We start from the raw sequence: 15,043 nt of genomic DNA on the forward strand, positions 1-15,043 counted from the left end.
CTTATTGACAATCAGCTGCCACTAAAAGCAGCCACTAACTGACAGACTCAATAAAGGGCTCTTCAGAAGGATACGAAGGGAAACCTGACCTTAGTTGTAACATAACTTCTGTAAAGGTTTTAGGAGCACCAATGCTTCAGTAAAATGTTTTGTAAAGTAATCAGTGCAGAAAAGATTATAGAAATATATATTATAAATAATATAAATAAATATTTTCTGAATTTCCTGTTCTCCCAGTAGATATCCCCTTGAATTTTAAATATATTTTGAAGACAGATATTTAGACATTCATATATTTAAATACCACTTACATTTTCATTGCTCAGAATTGACTTCAGTGACTGACCATCTGCCAAAGAGAGATGAGGGCTGTATAAAGCACCATCTCTGCCTATAGTTTACATCAATTCAGTGAGTGCTCAAAATACACAAAACCAACCACACAGACATTAGGAATAAAAAAATAAAAAACATACACATCAGTAATCTTATAGTGTATAAATATATAGTGTAAAATACAATATATGAAGTAAGAAATTTGTACACATTATTTTTTTGAATAGTCTTATGCATAAATATTCAATACAACAAGCACTATTTATAAATTTACGAAACAGGGTATATGTATTATCAGGAGGTCAATTCTTAACATATATTATGCAGCTGCTGCTGCCCCCAGTACATGACTAAACAAGACATTTTGAGTCATTAATTAGCTACTAGGAATGCTGGCTGCTCCACACTGCTGTTATGAGGGACTTCACTTGGAGAAATGTAGAGGAAGCTGCACTGTCGTTCTGTACCATTATAAGACAGGCTTAAAGGCCCTGTCCCACTGCGATTGCGTCTAAATATCCACTAAAGTACGTCCAAATTTCAGTGGACGCAGTTTAGTGGATATTTAGTGGATATTTAGACGCAATCTGGACGTAGTTTAGTGGATATTTGGACGGCACCGTCCAAGTGGACGTAGTTTAGACGTTGCCGTCCACTTTAGACACAAAAGTGGTTTTGGTACCTCCCAAAATTTTCGGAATAGACGGCAACTAATATGGACGTAATTTAGTGGATATTTAGACGCAGTACAGACGTATTTTAGTGGATATTTGGACGGCGCGTACAGGTGGACGTCGACAGCCATAAAAATATTTTTCTGGCGTCCATCGCTTTACCATCAGCCGGTCATACAGTCCAAACTCCACCCGGCGTACAATCCAAGGCCTGACCCATACAGTCCTCTCCTTCTGCCGCCTCCTCCTCCTCCTGGTCTGGTCCAGCACATGGAGGAGTATGTTCTGCTGCTGCACCATCACTGCAAGGAATCTGTGGTCCATGGTTGTGTAGAAGAGAATAGATGTGCTCTCTCTTGTAGCTCAAGAAGAAATGATGATTCACTAGAAAAAACCATATATAGTTGGAAGTCGACGTCCAAAAAGTGGAAGTCGACATCCAAAGAGTGGAAGTCGATGTACAAATTTGGAAGTCGGCGTCCAACTTCAATTTAGACGGAATATGGACGTAATTTGGACACACTGCGTCCATTTGGACGCAGTGCGTCTATATTTTGGACGCAGCACGTTCACTCAGTGGACGCAGTGTTTTCTGATAAATTTGGACGTACTTTAGTGGATATTTAGACGCAATCGCAGTGGGACAGGGCCTTAAGAATAAAAGAGTCCAGCCATGATGGAATAAAATAACAATGAAATGAGTAAACAAAAAGGTTTATCCCCACAGAGCTCTCAGGCCAGTTCTTCCTTTAACCACTGCATCACTTCCCCTTTATTTTTCTGCATCCATTCCATGTTTTCTTTTGTTATCGTTATGGATTCATCCACCACCAGTGCTTCAGTCCCAAACCCAGCTTTGTTGATCTCTTCTTTAAACAGCTCTAACTGTTGACGAACACATGAAGAAAGAGACTTAAATTAACATTTCATAGCAGACATTATGCATAAAACAAACACTCTTCACTCTATCGATTATTCACATAGATCTCCAGCCACTGATTTATGTTCACCTTACACTTAACTACTTTTCAAGTGACTTTACCATCACAGTTTCAACTCCCAGAATGCACTGCTCAGTCACTTGTCAATTTTCTCATTGATTTGTAGATCAGCCTCACCTGAGTTTTGATTACATTCAGCTGTCACCCCATATATAAATACCAGTCTGTTTGTTCAGCCTGTCGCAAAGTATTGTCCCTATTGATTCAGCTGCATATTGTCTATTGTCTATTTCAGTGTAATTTCATAGTTTTTCATCTTGTGTCTGCATTATGAGGCCTCTTTTTTTAGTTTTTTTAGTAGTTATCTACGGTGGCCCTGAAGTGCAAAACAAATTAACATGTCAGAAAACAAAATTACAAAAACTAAAACACATTTACAAAACTTAAAACAAATTTACAAGACGCAAAACACTTTTACAAATACTGAAACACTTTTACAAACGCTAAAACACTTTTACAAACGCTGAAACACTTTTACAAACTGCGATTTCTGACGGAAAGGGAGGGTCTAACACACAGGAAGTGCTTGATGCGGACCCTCCTTGTCAGTCAAGCTGCGTTACGATGAGAGAGTGGAGTTATGGACACTAAACTATGTTTTGTGGCACGTATTTTAGCAGCAGCAGTAAATACTTAAACTATCCCTGTCCTGTTGCTACCCCCGCCGCGGGGTTCACCTAATACCCCGGGGGTTCAGCTAATGCCCGGCGGCCATCAGCCACTGCCGCCGCCGCGGGGTTCAGCTAATACCCCAGGGGTTCAGCCACTGCCCCGCGGTTATCAGCCACTGCCCCGCGGGGTTCAGGTAATACAGTACAGGAGTGGCTGATGGCCGCGTGGCATTAGCTGAACCCCGCGGCGGGGGCAGTGGCTGATAACTGGGGGGCAGTGGCTGAACCCCGCGGCGGGGGCAGTGGCTGATGGCCGCGTGGCATTAGCTGAACCCCCGGGGTATTAGGTGAACCCCGCGGCGGGGGCAGTGGCTGATGGCCGCGTGGCATTAGCTGAACCCCGCGGCGGGGGCAGTGGCTGATAACCGGGGGGCAGTGGCTGAACCCCGCGGCGGGGGCAGTGGCTGATGGCCGCGTGGCATTAGCTGAACCCCCGGGGTATTAGGTGAACCCCGCGGCGGGGGCAGTGGCTGATGGCCGCGTGGCATTAGCTGAACCCCCGGGGTATTAGGTGAACCCCGCGGCGGGGGTAGCAACAGGACAGGGATAGTTTAAGTATTTACTGCTGCTGCTAAAATACGTGCCACAAAACATAGTTTAGTGTCCATAACTCCACTCTCTCATCGTAACGCAGCTTGACTGACAAGGAGGGTCCGCATCAAGCACTTCCTGTGTGTTAGACCCTCCCTTTCCGTCAGAAATCGCAGTTTGTAAAAGTGTTTCAGCGTTTGTAAGTGTTTCAGCGTTTGTAAAAGTGTTTCAGCGTTTGTAAAAGTGTTTCAGCGTTTGTAAAAGTGTTTCAGCGTTTGTAAAAGTGTTTCAGCGTTTGTAAAAGTGTTTTAGCGTTTGTAAGTGTTTCAGCGTTTGTAAAAGTGTTTCAGCGTTTGTAAAAGTGTTTCAGCGTTTGTAAAAGTGTTTCAGCGTTTGTAAAAGTGTTTTAGCGTTTGTAAAAGTGTTTTAGTGCTGGTAAAAGTGTTTCAGCGTTTGTAAAAGTGTTTCAGCGTTTGTAAAAGTGTTTTAGCGTTTGTAAAAGTGTTTTAGTGCTGGTAAAAGTGTTTCAGCGTTTGTAAAAGTGTTTTAGTGCTGGTAAAAGTGTTTCAGCATTTGTAAAAGTGTTTTAGTGCTGGTAAAAGTGTTTCAGCATTTGTAAAAGTGTTTTAGTGCTGGTAAAAGTGTTTCAGCATTTGTAAAAGTGTTTCAGTGCTGGGAAAAGTGTTTTGCGTCTTGTAAATTTGTTTTAAGTTTTGTAAATGTGTTTTAGTTTTTGTAATTTTGTTTTCTGACATGTTAATTTGTTTTGCACTTCAGGGCCACCGTAGTTATCTCATAAAAGCATGATGAGAAATAGTCTCAAACAAAATATAATTACAGTCTTGTAATGAGTGGCCAAGCTTTATTCTTTGCAGAGTTGACAAATTATCTTTAGATGTGAGAAATTGTCATATGTTACTCCTTTTAAGCTCCTGTAGTGTATGGTTGGCATTAGATGGGTTTGTGGAATCCCTGACTGGTGATAATCTATCTATCAATCTATCTATCTATCTATCTACAATACATAGACAAACTAAATTAATTGGTTGAATTTAGGTGGTTAGAGGGCACAATACCCATCACTGCCAGGCTGCTGGCATTGGGCACTTTGGTGCTGTAACAAGGCTGACCTGCACTCTGCCAGGATATACCAAGAACAGATATTTCACTGAACAAAAATGCATGTTGTCTTAACTGCTTTGAGGAACTCTGTGGTTTACTGTATACATTCCGATCCTCAATGAATAATTTAAAATTCTTTGGTGTGAAATGGTTTACTGCAAAAATCACCAATATTTTGCCTAAGAAATTAAACTTAAAAACATCATTTTTATCTAACTGCTGCCAATGCAGCATCACTAAGTAGCTAACATGCTTGGAGGAAAGAGCCAGATCCCCAGCTCTGATACATCAGCCAACAGACGCATCCTTGCATTTAATCTACACAAGCTAGAACATTGTAAGGCCCTCTTTACATACCTTTTTTAGTTCAACTTCTGTGGAGAAACTTTTGGTTGTAAAATAAAGAATTGTGAAAAATGATGCATGTTTTTGCCTGCAACATAAAAAAGCCCACAATTGTCATAAAACAGTTCATAAGACATTGTTTATAAGACATTATAAGATGTATAAAAGAGAACAAATGCGTCAGATTTCACTCACTCTTTAAGAATATTGCTCCAGTTGGCTCTGATGAAGTCCCAGGCTAATGGCTGACCAACCACATTATTGGCAACATGCCTAATAACATAATTGACATGCTTCTTCTGGACCATGTTCGGATCTAACGTGTAGTTCAGGTACCTTTAATAAATTATATTTCAGATTAATTTAAAGCTTATTAGCACACAATACAATTCACATTAATTTCCTCTGGTCACAATGGTCCAGATAACATGTCCAGGTGGGGCCAGTATGGGCTCTGGCCTAAATGGGGCCCATGTGAGATTAAGGTGGGCTGTAATAATGGTTCTTCCAAAAGTTCCCAGTAATGATAGATGAACAAAACCACTCAGATCCTGTCCTCAACTGGATCCACCTAGGCCATGTTACACCCTTGTGAGTCCAACACAAACATATTGGCATCATTTGGGCTGGATACTGTGGGCTAACATATATAAAACCCACGAATATGAACATAAAAACTTTAGTTTAGACTTTAGTTTTAGTTTGTATTGAAGCTACAATGCTAATTCATAAGGCTTTAAATGTAATGTATGGAAGCACACAACATTTGTAAATGTTATACTAGCTGTGTTTGTGAGCTCACCTGTTCAAAAGCTCAGGCTTTCTGGTGCATGATAAAATATATATCAGCAGTTCTGCCTCAGCATCATCAACACTCTTCTTGTACAAGTTCCAAGCGAATTCCCACTCCTCTGATCCTCCAGCTGCAATGCCATTACAGTACACTGTGCTCCTCATGCTATGCTTAATCCTGAAAGAAGGACCAACAGGTAATTGAATTATACTTAATTATTAAATAGAAAGAAACCAGAACCCAGGTTATGTGAAGGTCAGCTACAGGAAACAGGAATACGCCATTGTATATAACTTTCTCCATTTAATCTCCACTCCATGTCACGTTTTAAAGAGTGTAATTCATTATCATAAGCAACAATTTCACTAGATTTTCAGATAGCTGAAAAGGTACAGAAACATGTGGTTTTAACTCCAATTCAGTACAACACTGTCGAATTTGATCAAATTCTCTTGTTTTATATCCAGTTAACATATTTGTAAATAATTAATTTTACTTCTAACTTAACAGAAGTCCATATTCTCAATATATGTGATCTATTTTCATACATGAAGCGCACTATAAAGTGGATTATAAAGCGCCTAAGTAAACAAAACTGTAATTCTTAAAAATACATATATTTTTTCAAAGTAAAACAAGTCCTGGATATTAATCTACACAGATTTCCCTCCAGAAAACTGTTTATTGGGTGAGTAAAGTGCTCCCGTTTATTAACAGTAAGCTTAGATTTGCAGTTAGCACGAGCGCTAGTAAACATCTACAGCTATACCAAGGTGAAGTGTAGCCTCCTGAAGTGTTCAGGTGAGACAGGGCGCTATCAGCTAGCAGTGTGTCCCACGTAGCTTGTTTTAACACAGTAAGCACGCAGACTAAAGTCTGATATTCTTGCCTCTGAATGCCAAAAGAGCTAGCGCTGCGGTTAGTGGCTAATGCTAATACTGGTCCAGCCTCTGTCTTGGAGAAACTTTACTAAAACTCCTGTATAACGCTTTACTTTAGCAGAGTGGCTTTACTGCTCTTTACAACCTGACTAATAAAATTAATACAAAATGCGCTCCAGATTGTAAAGCACATTGTCAATTAAAAAAAACAAATTAAAGAGTTTTAAGTGTGCATTTTAGTCTTAAAAATATGGTGCATTAAATGTGGCTTACATTACACTATCAATGCAAGTAGCATGTAAGTAGCCTAAATATTTCATGGTCTTGGTCTTGCTCTTGTCCAGGTCTCATCTTGACCTCCACAATTCCCCTGAACTGCCTTTTATCTATAATCTTCCCCACTGTAGAACCTGCTGAAAAAAGAGTTTTTCAGAGCTTTAGGAATCAATAGGAGTCCAAGGTTGCAGTTGGTGATATGCCTCCAGCCTAATTTACTTATCAAGTTCTCAGAAGTCAAAAAAGAGACCTTGCCTTTGTGGTACATAGAATGTCCAAACTTTTGTGTACAGCTGTAAATTGCTGACTTGACTAAGTCTAAATTTCTGTAGTTTTTTATGTGCAGGGAGATGCACCAATGCCAGATAGCACTGGTGGTAAACAGCTATACAATGCCAGATGTGTCAGATAGACATTACATTAGAAAAGAATGTAGTGTTCCTTTAAGCTGTGTACAATTATATAAACTGTACCAAGAATGAAGTCTTACGGGTTTTTGTCAGGATTCTTCATCCACTGGCGGTACCACATTTTGGTGAGATCTAAACAGTCCTCTACACCAGCTGTGCAGGCGAGTGAGATGGCATTAAGCTGGTTGTATCTGTGAAGCGAGAAGTGGTTAGTTTATTTTGTATTATATATACTGATGCTTACCTAGTAATAACAGTTATTAACATATTTGTAAGTGTAAAGATGTGGATTTAAAATGAAAGCTCATTCTTACTGGTCAGTGTGGCTGGATAAAATCTCTGTCCAGTCAGCAGTGATGTTTTTGAGGTAATGAAACAGCGGTTGTACTTTGCTCCGCAGGAATTTCTACAGTGATTACAGAAAATTAAGTTATAATTTTATCAGTAAATGGAGCATATTCTAAAAATAATGAAGTGTGTTGTATAAATATATATATACGTATATATATGTATATATATATATATATATATATATATATATATATATATATATATATATATATATTTTAGAACTATAAAAGTGATCTTACTGAAAATCCTGATTACAGAAAATTAAGTTATAATTTTAACAGTAAATGGAGCATATTCTAAAAATAATGACGTGTGTTGTATAAATATATATATACACACACACACATATATATATATATATATATATATATATATTATAGAACTATAAAGTGATCCTACTGAAAATCTTGATTACAGTAAATTAAGTTTTTAAGAATTTTAACAATAAATCAATAAATGGAGCATATTCTAAAAAATAATTCAGCGCGTTGTGTATATATATATATATAGAACTATAAAGTGATCCTACTAAAAATCCTAAATTCTGAAATTTGAATAATAATCGGTGTGTATCATCTATTATCTGAAGTAAACAAACCTGCATTTTTGTATTGACTTCAGTATGACGAAACCTGTTAATAAAGGTATTGAGGTGTTTGATGGCAGACTGCCATGGCAGGTACTCCCTCTCCTCTGAGAGATAACTGGTGGTTCTCAGAGCCAAAGACATGTTGATCATATTTGCCCTTTAAAAGAAAACCAAAACAGCCACATTAGTCAGATATTGATCTTATTGTTTTCAAATGCCTTCATAATTATTACTGTCAGACTGTTTAAGTTACACATACTCATGGACATTGTTATCAACCACTATTAATGATAAACAGCTCTAGTAGGGCTTTTAATAGAAAGCTCTTACTTTGCCAGGTTAAAAGCATCATCCACAATCTGAGCTCTGCTGAGTACAGGTATTACCTGCATTCAAAAAAACAGAGCAACACACTTTATTATCAGACAGAAAAAGTGTAAAAATATGAATTATAAGTTGGTGTGTGAATAATTATCAAAAGCTCAGATTCTCCTGATTCATCTATTCATTCATTTCCAGGTTCAGTCGTCGTGTTCCAGCAGATAAATCAACAAACTGTGCTGTTCCCCACCCATCCCACACTAAACTGAACACAATAAACTGAAGATCTTACCGAATGATCTGTAGATAACTGTGAGAGGAGACGCTGCCAGTTTTGGGGATCATAGTTAACCCTGTAAAATCCTGAAACGTTCACGTTGGCCAGAACCCACTCGCTGTTCGTCTTCAAAGGGTCATGAGTAGCTGTGGAGATACAAACAGTAGACGATTCAATAATAATCTAAATAATGCATCTACATTTATTATACATAGAACAATGATCAATGAAGCATTGTGTACTGAAAACATTTTGGCTTCGTAGATTTATAATAGTTTTTTTATTTAAAAACAATGCAAAAATATGTTCAGGCTATGTTTTTATACACTTGTATAAAAAATTTCTATAAAATTTCTTTATTTACATTAATTAGTTAATATTTAAGATGGCCTTAGTTTGCTGCAGTCGTTACCGTTTTTCTCAAGCAGCCAGTATCGGTTCATGACAGTTCCATTCTTCATCCAGGAGATGGGAACAAACCATTCATAACTACAACAAAAATACAACAAGAGGGAGAGATTAAATACACAATATCTATTATGTGGGTAAAACTATTGAGACACAAGCTCATTCACTCATTTATTATCATAAACATACTTGTAAGGCGATGATCTGCTTGGTTTTGAATCTGCGTCTGACAGGAAGTGGTTCTGGGTGATGTTTCCTGTTCTGGTGTCGATGGTGACCACTGGGAAGCCCATCTGGAGAATCCAGCGATTCATGATTTCAGATATGGTGGCTGGAAGATTGACCTCTGGATCGGCGTCGACCACCTTCCCAATGTATAAAACACAGTCAGCAGATTAGCATAAAGCCGTTTTAACATAAAACGAACTGACCAATCACAGCACAGACAAACGTACCTCCTGAAGTTTCCCCCACAGGTCAGTGTACACTGTGTTCCCGTACGCAAACTGCTTCAGATAGGCCTGTGGAGGCAGAACATCACAAATTCATCTCTGCTCAGTTTTTAATCACCATGCTGTTCATCTACTGTTCACACTGTAAAATCACCTACACTGAGTCCTCTGGCGAACACTGGCTCAGATAAGAACTCTGACAGCATTCTTAACACAGCGCCGCCCTGCAGTTCACAACAGAGCACAGATTAACACAACTATCAACCACAGAGCATCACACTGTAGATCAGAATTTACACTGTAACACATTTCACAGGGTCAGAGACAGTGGGACTGGGGTACCTTGCTGTAGGTGATGGTGTTGAACAGTGCATTAATCTGTGCAGGAGTTTTGACCTCCTCTTCCGGGAGGGACAGCGGGCGAGAAAATTTATTAGAATCAAAAGCAAACGCCTTATGGGTCTCCGTCATCACCATCAGATCTTTCTGGAATGGAAACATCAGAGATAGACCTCATTTTAAAGAAACTGCTTTGTTTAAAAAGCTATAAAATTAGATTTAAATCAGAACTACATGGCTCTTTCATTATCTCCTCTGAAATCCGGGGTATTACAAATAGTTTGTCCTGTTTTTGTTGGAGTAACTGTCTCTATATTCCAGGGAAGACATTTTAATTTATTTAGACCTAATAGGCTTTAGAGTATTGCTGTAAGAACCAGTAGAAACATTAGTAAGACTCATCCCAGAATTACTTTATGGAGAATCTTCATTCTGAAGGCTTCAAAATCTAAAATCTTCCCTGAACAGTAGAAACAATTAGTCTAACAGAAGCAGGATAAGCTGTTTGTTAATATCCTTCAGAATAAGAAAGAAAAAAATAAGAAGGTGTCCCAATACTTTTGTATTTTAAGTGACAAAACCTTTCCTTTAAAATAAGCCTGGTTTAACTGCATGTAAATCTGCTAAAAAAAACTACCATTATATCACTGCAGTTTGTAAAAGATCAATAAGTTCATAGCCAGAAACACAACATCGGCTAAGAAATGAGTGCTTACGATATTCCAGGTGGGCTGAACATCATCGACCCCCAGATACGACACGTATGTAGCAAAGCCTTCATTCAACCACAGATCATTCCACCATTTCATGGTCACAAGATTTCCAAACCACTAAAATAATAAAACATCATTAATAATAAAACATCATTAACACATCATTTACGCAGCTGGATGATTTCATGGTTTTAAACAAGTAGAAAGGTTCGTACCATGTGTGCGAGCTCATGAGCTATCGTGGTCGACACCCATTCTTTATCTTTATTAGAGGAGGTGATGGGGTCGTATAGAAGAGATGTTTCTCTGTAAGTGATTAAACCCCAGTTCTCCATGGCTCCAGCATCGAAATCACGCAGTGCAATTTGGTCTGTAAGAAGAGAGAGAGATTCTCATAACATAGAAGTTTACATGTGACTAATAATATGGCAGTACTGGACTTTTAGAGCTTTCTTTGAAAGGTTCCTTTTTCCATAAACATGCCCGTGTTGGCCCAGTAAAAGTAGCCCAACTGGGACCAATTACATTACATTACATTTGACACACGATTTTGTCCAAAGTGACTTACACTAATGATTTACATTTAGTAATAGAAGACTTTAAGGCAAACAATAATAAAAAAAATCATAAATAAATCACAGAAATCCAAAATTAGCAAGAAATTAATGTCAAAGATAAGCAAATATGAACTTCTGATCATAATTTTTTTTACCACACAACAGTTAAATACATTTTATTTAAAGTTTCACACCTGATTTTGGCAGTGGATATTTTGAGTTGTAATAACTCTGAAAGAAATCAAGGATGCGGCCAGTGATGCTCAGAGCATAATCCCCATGTCCAGCTTCAATTGCTGTCCTTCGAGCCCAAATTCTGACCTAATGAAACAAACATCTTACATTCAAATGACTTATGACACATTACAGTGCATTACATTATTATTACATTATTATTACATCAGAGAGGAAAAGTTAAAGGAGAACTCCGGTGTAAAATGCATTTTTGGCGTAGTAAAACATAAGTCTTTAGAGTCTTAAGGACTCTATGTTGAAGCTAGAATTACGTAAACAGAGGTTTTTAAAAAAGTGTTTTGTGCACTTTTTAAGTTATTAATGCCTCGTTTTAAATGCCAAGGCTCTCTGGATTCTAGCAAGCAGGTGTGGAGCTACTTTGAGCTGGACAGTGGTGGAAAAAGCAATTTATTTGGGCAAATTATGTCCTGTGTGTCCTGTGTCCAGTCTGAAGGGTGTTTGGACAAACTGTTTTCTGGATTTCTGGATCTGGAGGTGTTCTATTCATTTTTCATGTTTTACTACACCAAAAGTGCATTTTACACCAGAGTTCTCCTTTAAGTGTCAATATATAATGAAAGATTCTCACCAAAACATCAGTCTCTGCTGCTGTCCTGATGGAGGAATATTCACTGACAACAAAAGCTACCAGGTATGTCGACATCTTTAGAGTTGGTTTGAACTTGGTCTGCAGAACATTTTGATTTCTCAGGGTGATCGTCTTTGTGCCTAGAAAAAAATCAGATACAGACGAAAGCAAAGTCCAGTTAAAAAAAGAGTCTAATATAGTTCATTAACTTCAGTCACCTAAATGTAAAATGACAGATAATATCTGAATTAAAGGATTTCACAATCATAGTGGTTTAAACTGGAATATTAGAAATTCAAAATATAGAGAAATAAACATTCCAGAGAGATTTAATATTTCTTTGTGCTATGAAGAGCAATACAAATACACAATTACCACACAAACAACAAGATATACATATATACCTATATATATACAGTGGGCAGCAATTATTGTAACAAATAAATACATTTAATAAATAAAAATAAAAAATAATTCTCATTAGATTTTGTACTCATTTTTATATTGAGAAAAAAGAGACAGGGAAAGTTTTAAACTAATGTACTTTGAATGCAGAGATATGCAGAAAAATGAAATATGTAATTGTGTGGCCTTATTTGTTTTGTGCAGTTTTGATATTTAATTTTACTGTAGTAACTTTTATACATGTAGCTGTCATGTTTCACCTCAGTTACTTTAAATTTTTAAATTCACTTTGTGTGCATATATATATGATTAAATAGGTTTTTGAAAGCTATTTAAAAAAAAAAGTTTTTGTATAAAAAAGATGGGTCCCGGGCTGAGACCATTTGAGAAACCCTGACATGAAGCATTCTGAGATGCATTGCATTCTACAGTTTTGCAACAAAACAATCATTAAACAGTCATTTACAGTATGATTTTACTGTGGAATTGGAGACCAAAAGCACAAAAGTAACGACCTGAAACTCCACAGTGACTGCCTAGCAGCCAACTAGCAACACACCTAGCAATAGCAATCACCTAGTAACCACCTAGAGATGTCACACTAAAGTGTCAATGATAATATTGGGTACATTTCTACTTACCCATCTCCATGCCATTAGATAGAGCCACTGTGCCGGATGGGTGAATGAGGGTCATGTGGAAAACGGCCTTCATCGCCGGCTCATCAAAACACGGGAAAGCTTTCCTGGCATCGGTCGGCTCCATCTGTGTAGTAGCAACGACTCTACCCAAAACAATCAGCAGATATCAGGTCAGAAAAGGTTCAGAAGAACAGAAGCAACTACAGTACATATTAAAGACTGTAATACAGCAATTAATTCATGTAGCTACTGTACATGTTATTAGATCATACATGTATCACCCATCCATTAAGCTTGTATACAAGAGAATACTTGCTATTCTGATCAGATTTCACAGGGAGTGTTAGCCATAACAGTAAAATTCCTGGAAAGCGAAATGCTCTGATATATGCATATCAGGAAGCAAATAAAAAGTTAGTTATTGACTTTTCATTGATCATGTATTGAAAGCAAGTGTAAGAATCTGAGCCACTTTAACAAGAATCATATTGTGATTATGACTAAATGATGTCTAATGTCTTTGTGCCAGAAACCACAGGACACCTTTAGAGTGGTGTTATGCAGTGTTCATGCCCATGCCCATGCTTTAATTGTTCATAACATAACACATTTGACAGGTTTAGACTTAGTTTTAGTGCTTTTACTGGTTGGTGTAGAGTAGAGGTCTTCAAATATGGACCTTAAATGCAGTTTTCAGTCCAGGAATTTTGTTGTGTTTGCTGGAAGTGATGGTAAACCTAGTTTTTAAATTCCAGATTTAAAGACCTCTGTTGAAGAGTAGAGTGACCAAGCATGACCCAAGCTGAACTGCCTAAATCTATAGATTGATTCTGTCTTACTTATTTTACTTGTTGTTACGAATTTTAACAGTAAAAGAAGCCAAAATATGTCTTACTTCTTCACTCCATCCTCAAAGTATTCACTTCTGTAAAACCCACGAAGGTCGTTGGCCAGTTCTCCTTGGAATTCCATATAGAGCCAGTAGATCTTCCCAACCTGCAGGGTCTCGCTGAGCTGAATCACCAGATACTGGGTTTCCACTTCAAGCCATGTTTTGTTTATAGCTGGAGCTTTGGCACCCTCCAGACCGGTCAGCTTGGCATGGTGTCCTTCTGGAGTCAGAGTGTAGTTGAGTTTGTTGGAGTGAATGAGGATCAGACCTGTTTCTTTCACACATGTGAAGGCCACTCCTGAATGTCCAGTGAAGATGTACATGCCGTTGGCGTCCGGCACAAGTCGAGGCCACAGGGTTATATTGTAGTACTGAGGAGAGAGAGTGCCGGGTAACCTGTAGCTCTTCCACTGGTCGGTCTCGTTTATTTGAGGTTTCTCCACAGTTCTGGACTTCTCATTGTGGAAGACCACCGATAAAGCGATGATAGTGGCCACGGCTGCAACAGCAAGAACAATCAGAGTGATCCCCACCGACTTGCTAATGTACAAACCTTTCCCCATGATTGCAGGTTTAAGTGATGTTTAGGAAGGCATTTCTTTCTTATATACGCTCTCCAAGGAACGAAGTGAAGAAATGCAATGAATGACTACAGCGGGCATGGGTGGAGGATTCATCACTGAGTACATGAAAAGCCGCATGCTTATGCTGACCGTCAAAAAATACTCACTAACCGCTTCCTTACTTCAGAAAATTACTCATCACTCAAAATCATCATCAAATCCTCATCAAATAATTTGATATATGCTGTATGTGAATATATAAATGTGTGGCTATATACTGTATTGGTGCATTGGGTTATTTGCCCATTATCATCATGAAACTGGATGTGGCATTAGGATAAATCAATAAGATATTATAAAATGAGTAAAGAACACAATGTTATTTGAGAAGTGATGCTCCCAAATTCCAAATAAAAATATTGTCATTTTAGAGTCATTTATTTGCAGAAAATGAGAAATGGCTGAAATAACAAACAGATGCAGAGCTTTCAGACCTCAAATAACACAAAGAAAACAAATTCATATTCATACAGTTTTAAGAGGTCAGAAATCAATATTTGGCGGCAAGGGCATAGGAGCGGGCTTGATATTGGGGGGGACACATTTGCCAATATGAACCCAAGCCCACCCTATAGTTTCCTAGGACAACATTTGTGGAAATTACTTTTAATC

The 15,043-nt window shown here is 38.0% G+C and overlaps 1 protein-coding gene across 1 annotated transcript; it reads right to left on the bottom strand.

Annotated features, from left to right (window-relative positions):
• Window positions 1-1,707: 1,707 nt before the first annotated feature.
• Window positions 1,708-14,384, bottom strand: LOC103040424 (aminopeptidase N). The gene is made up of 20 exons (XM_049465869.1): window positions 13,812-14,384; window positions 12,917-13,059; window positions 11,871-12,010; window positions 11,242-11,368; window positions 10,706-10,860; window positions 10,494-10,607; window positions 9,781-9,924; window positions 9,597-9,662; window positions 9,442-9,507; window positions 9,176-9,351; window positions 8,991-9,067; window positions 8,594-8,724; window positions 8,311-8,366; window positions 7,990-8,137; window positions 7,355-7,446; window positions 7,121-7,231; window positions 5,483-5,650; window positions 4,876-5,016; window positions 4,693-4,768; window positions 1,708-1,895 (listed from the first exon to the last, which is right to left on the bottom strand). The coding sequence occupies exons 1-20, from the start codon at window positions 14,369-14,371 to the stop codon at window positions 1,743-1,745; spliced, it is 2,844 nt and encodes a 947-aa protein (XP_049321826.1). The 5' UTR covers window positions 14,372-14,384; the 3' UTR covers window positions 1,708-1,742.
• Window positions 14,385-15,043: the final 659 nt, after the last annotated feature.

The sequence above is a fragment of the Astyanax mexicanus genome, chromosome 16 (genome assembly GCF_023375975.1).
Source record: "Astyanax mexicanus isolate ESR-SI-001 chromosome 16, AstMex3_surface, whole genome shotgun sequence".
In the NCBI taxonomy this organism is placed as follows: Eukaryota; Metazoa; Chordata; class Actinopteri; order Characiformes; family Acestrorhamphidae; genus Astyanax; species Astyanax mexicanus.

Coding starts and splice junctions, on each gene's coding strand:
- LOC103040424 (XM_049465869.1), bottom strand. CDS start 14,371: ATGGGGAAAGGTTTGTACATTAGCAAGTCGGTGGGGATCACTCTGATT. Junction 8,725..8,990: donor CTGGCTGCTTGAGAAAAACG/GTAACGACTGCA, acceptor GTATCTCCACAG/CTACTCATGACCCTTTGAAG. Junction 4,769..4,875: donor TGGAGCAATATTCTTAAAGA/GTGAGTGAAATC, acceptor TTTATGTTGCAG/GCAAAAACATGCATCATTTT.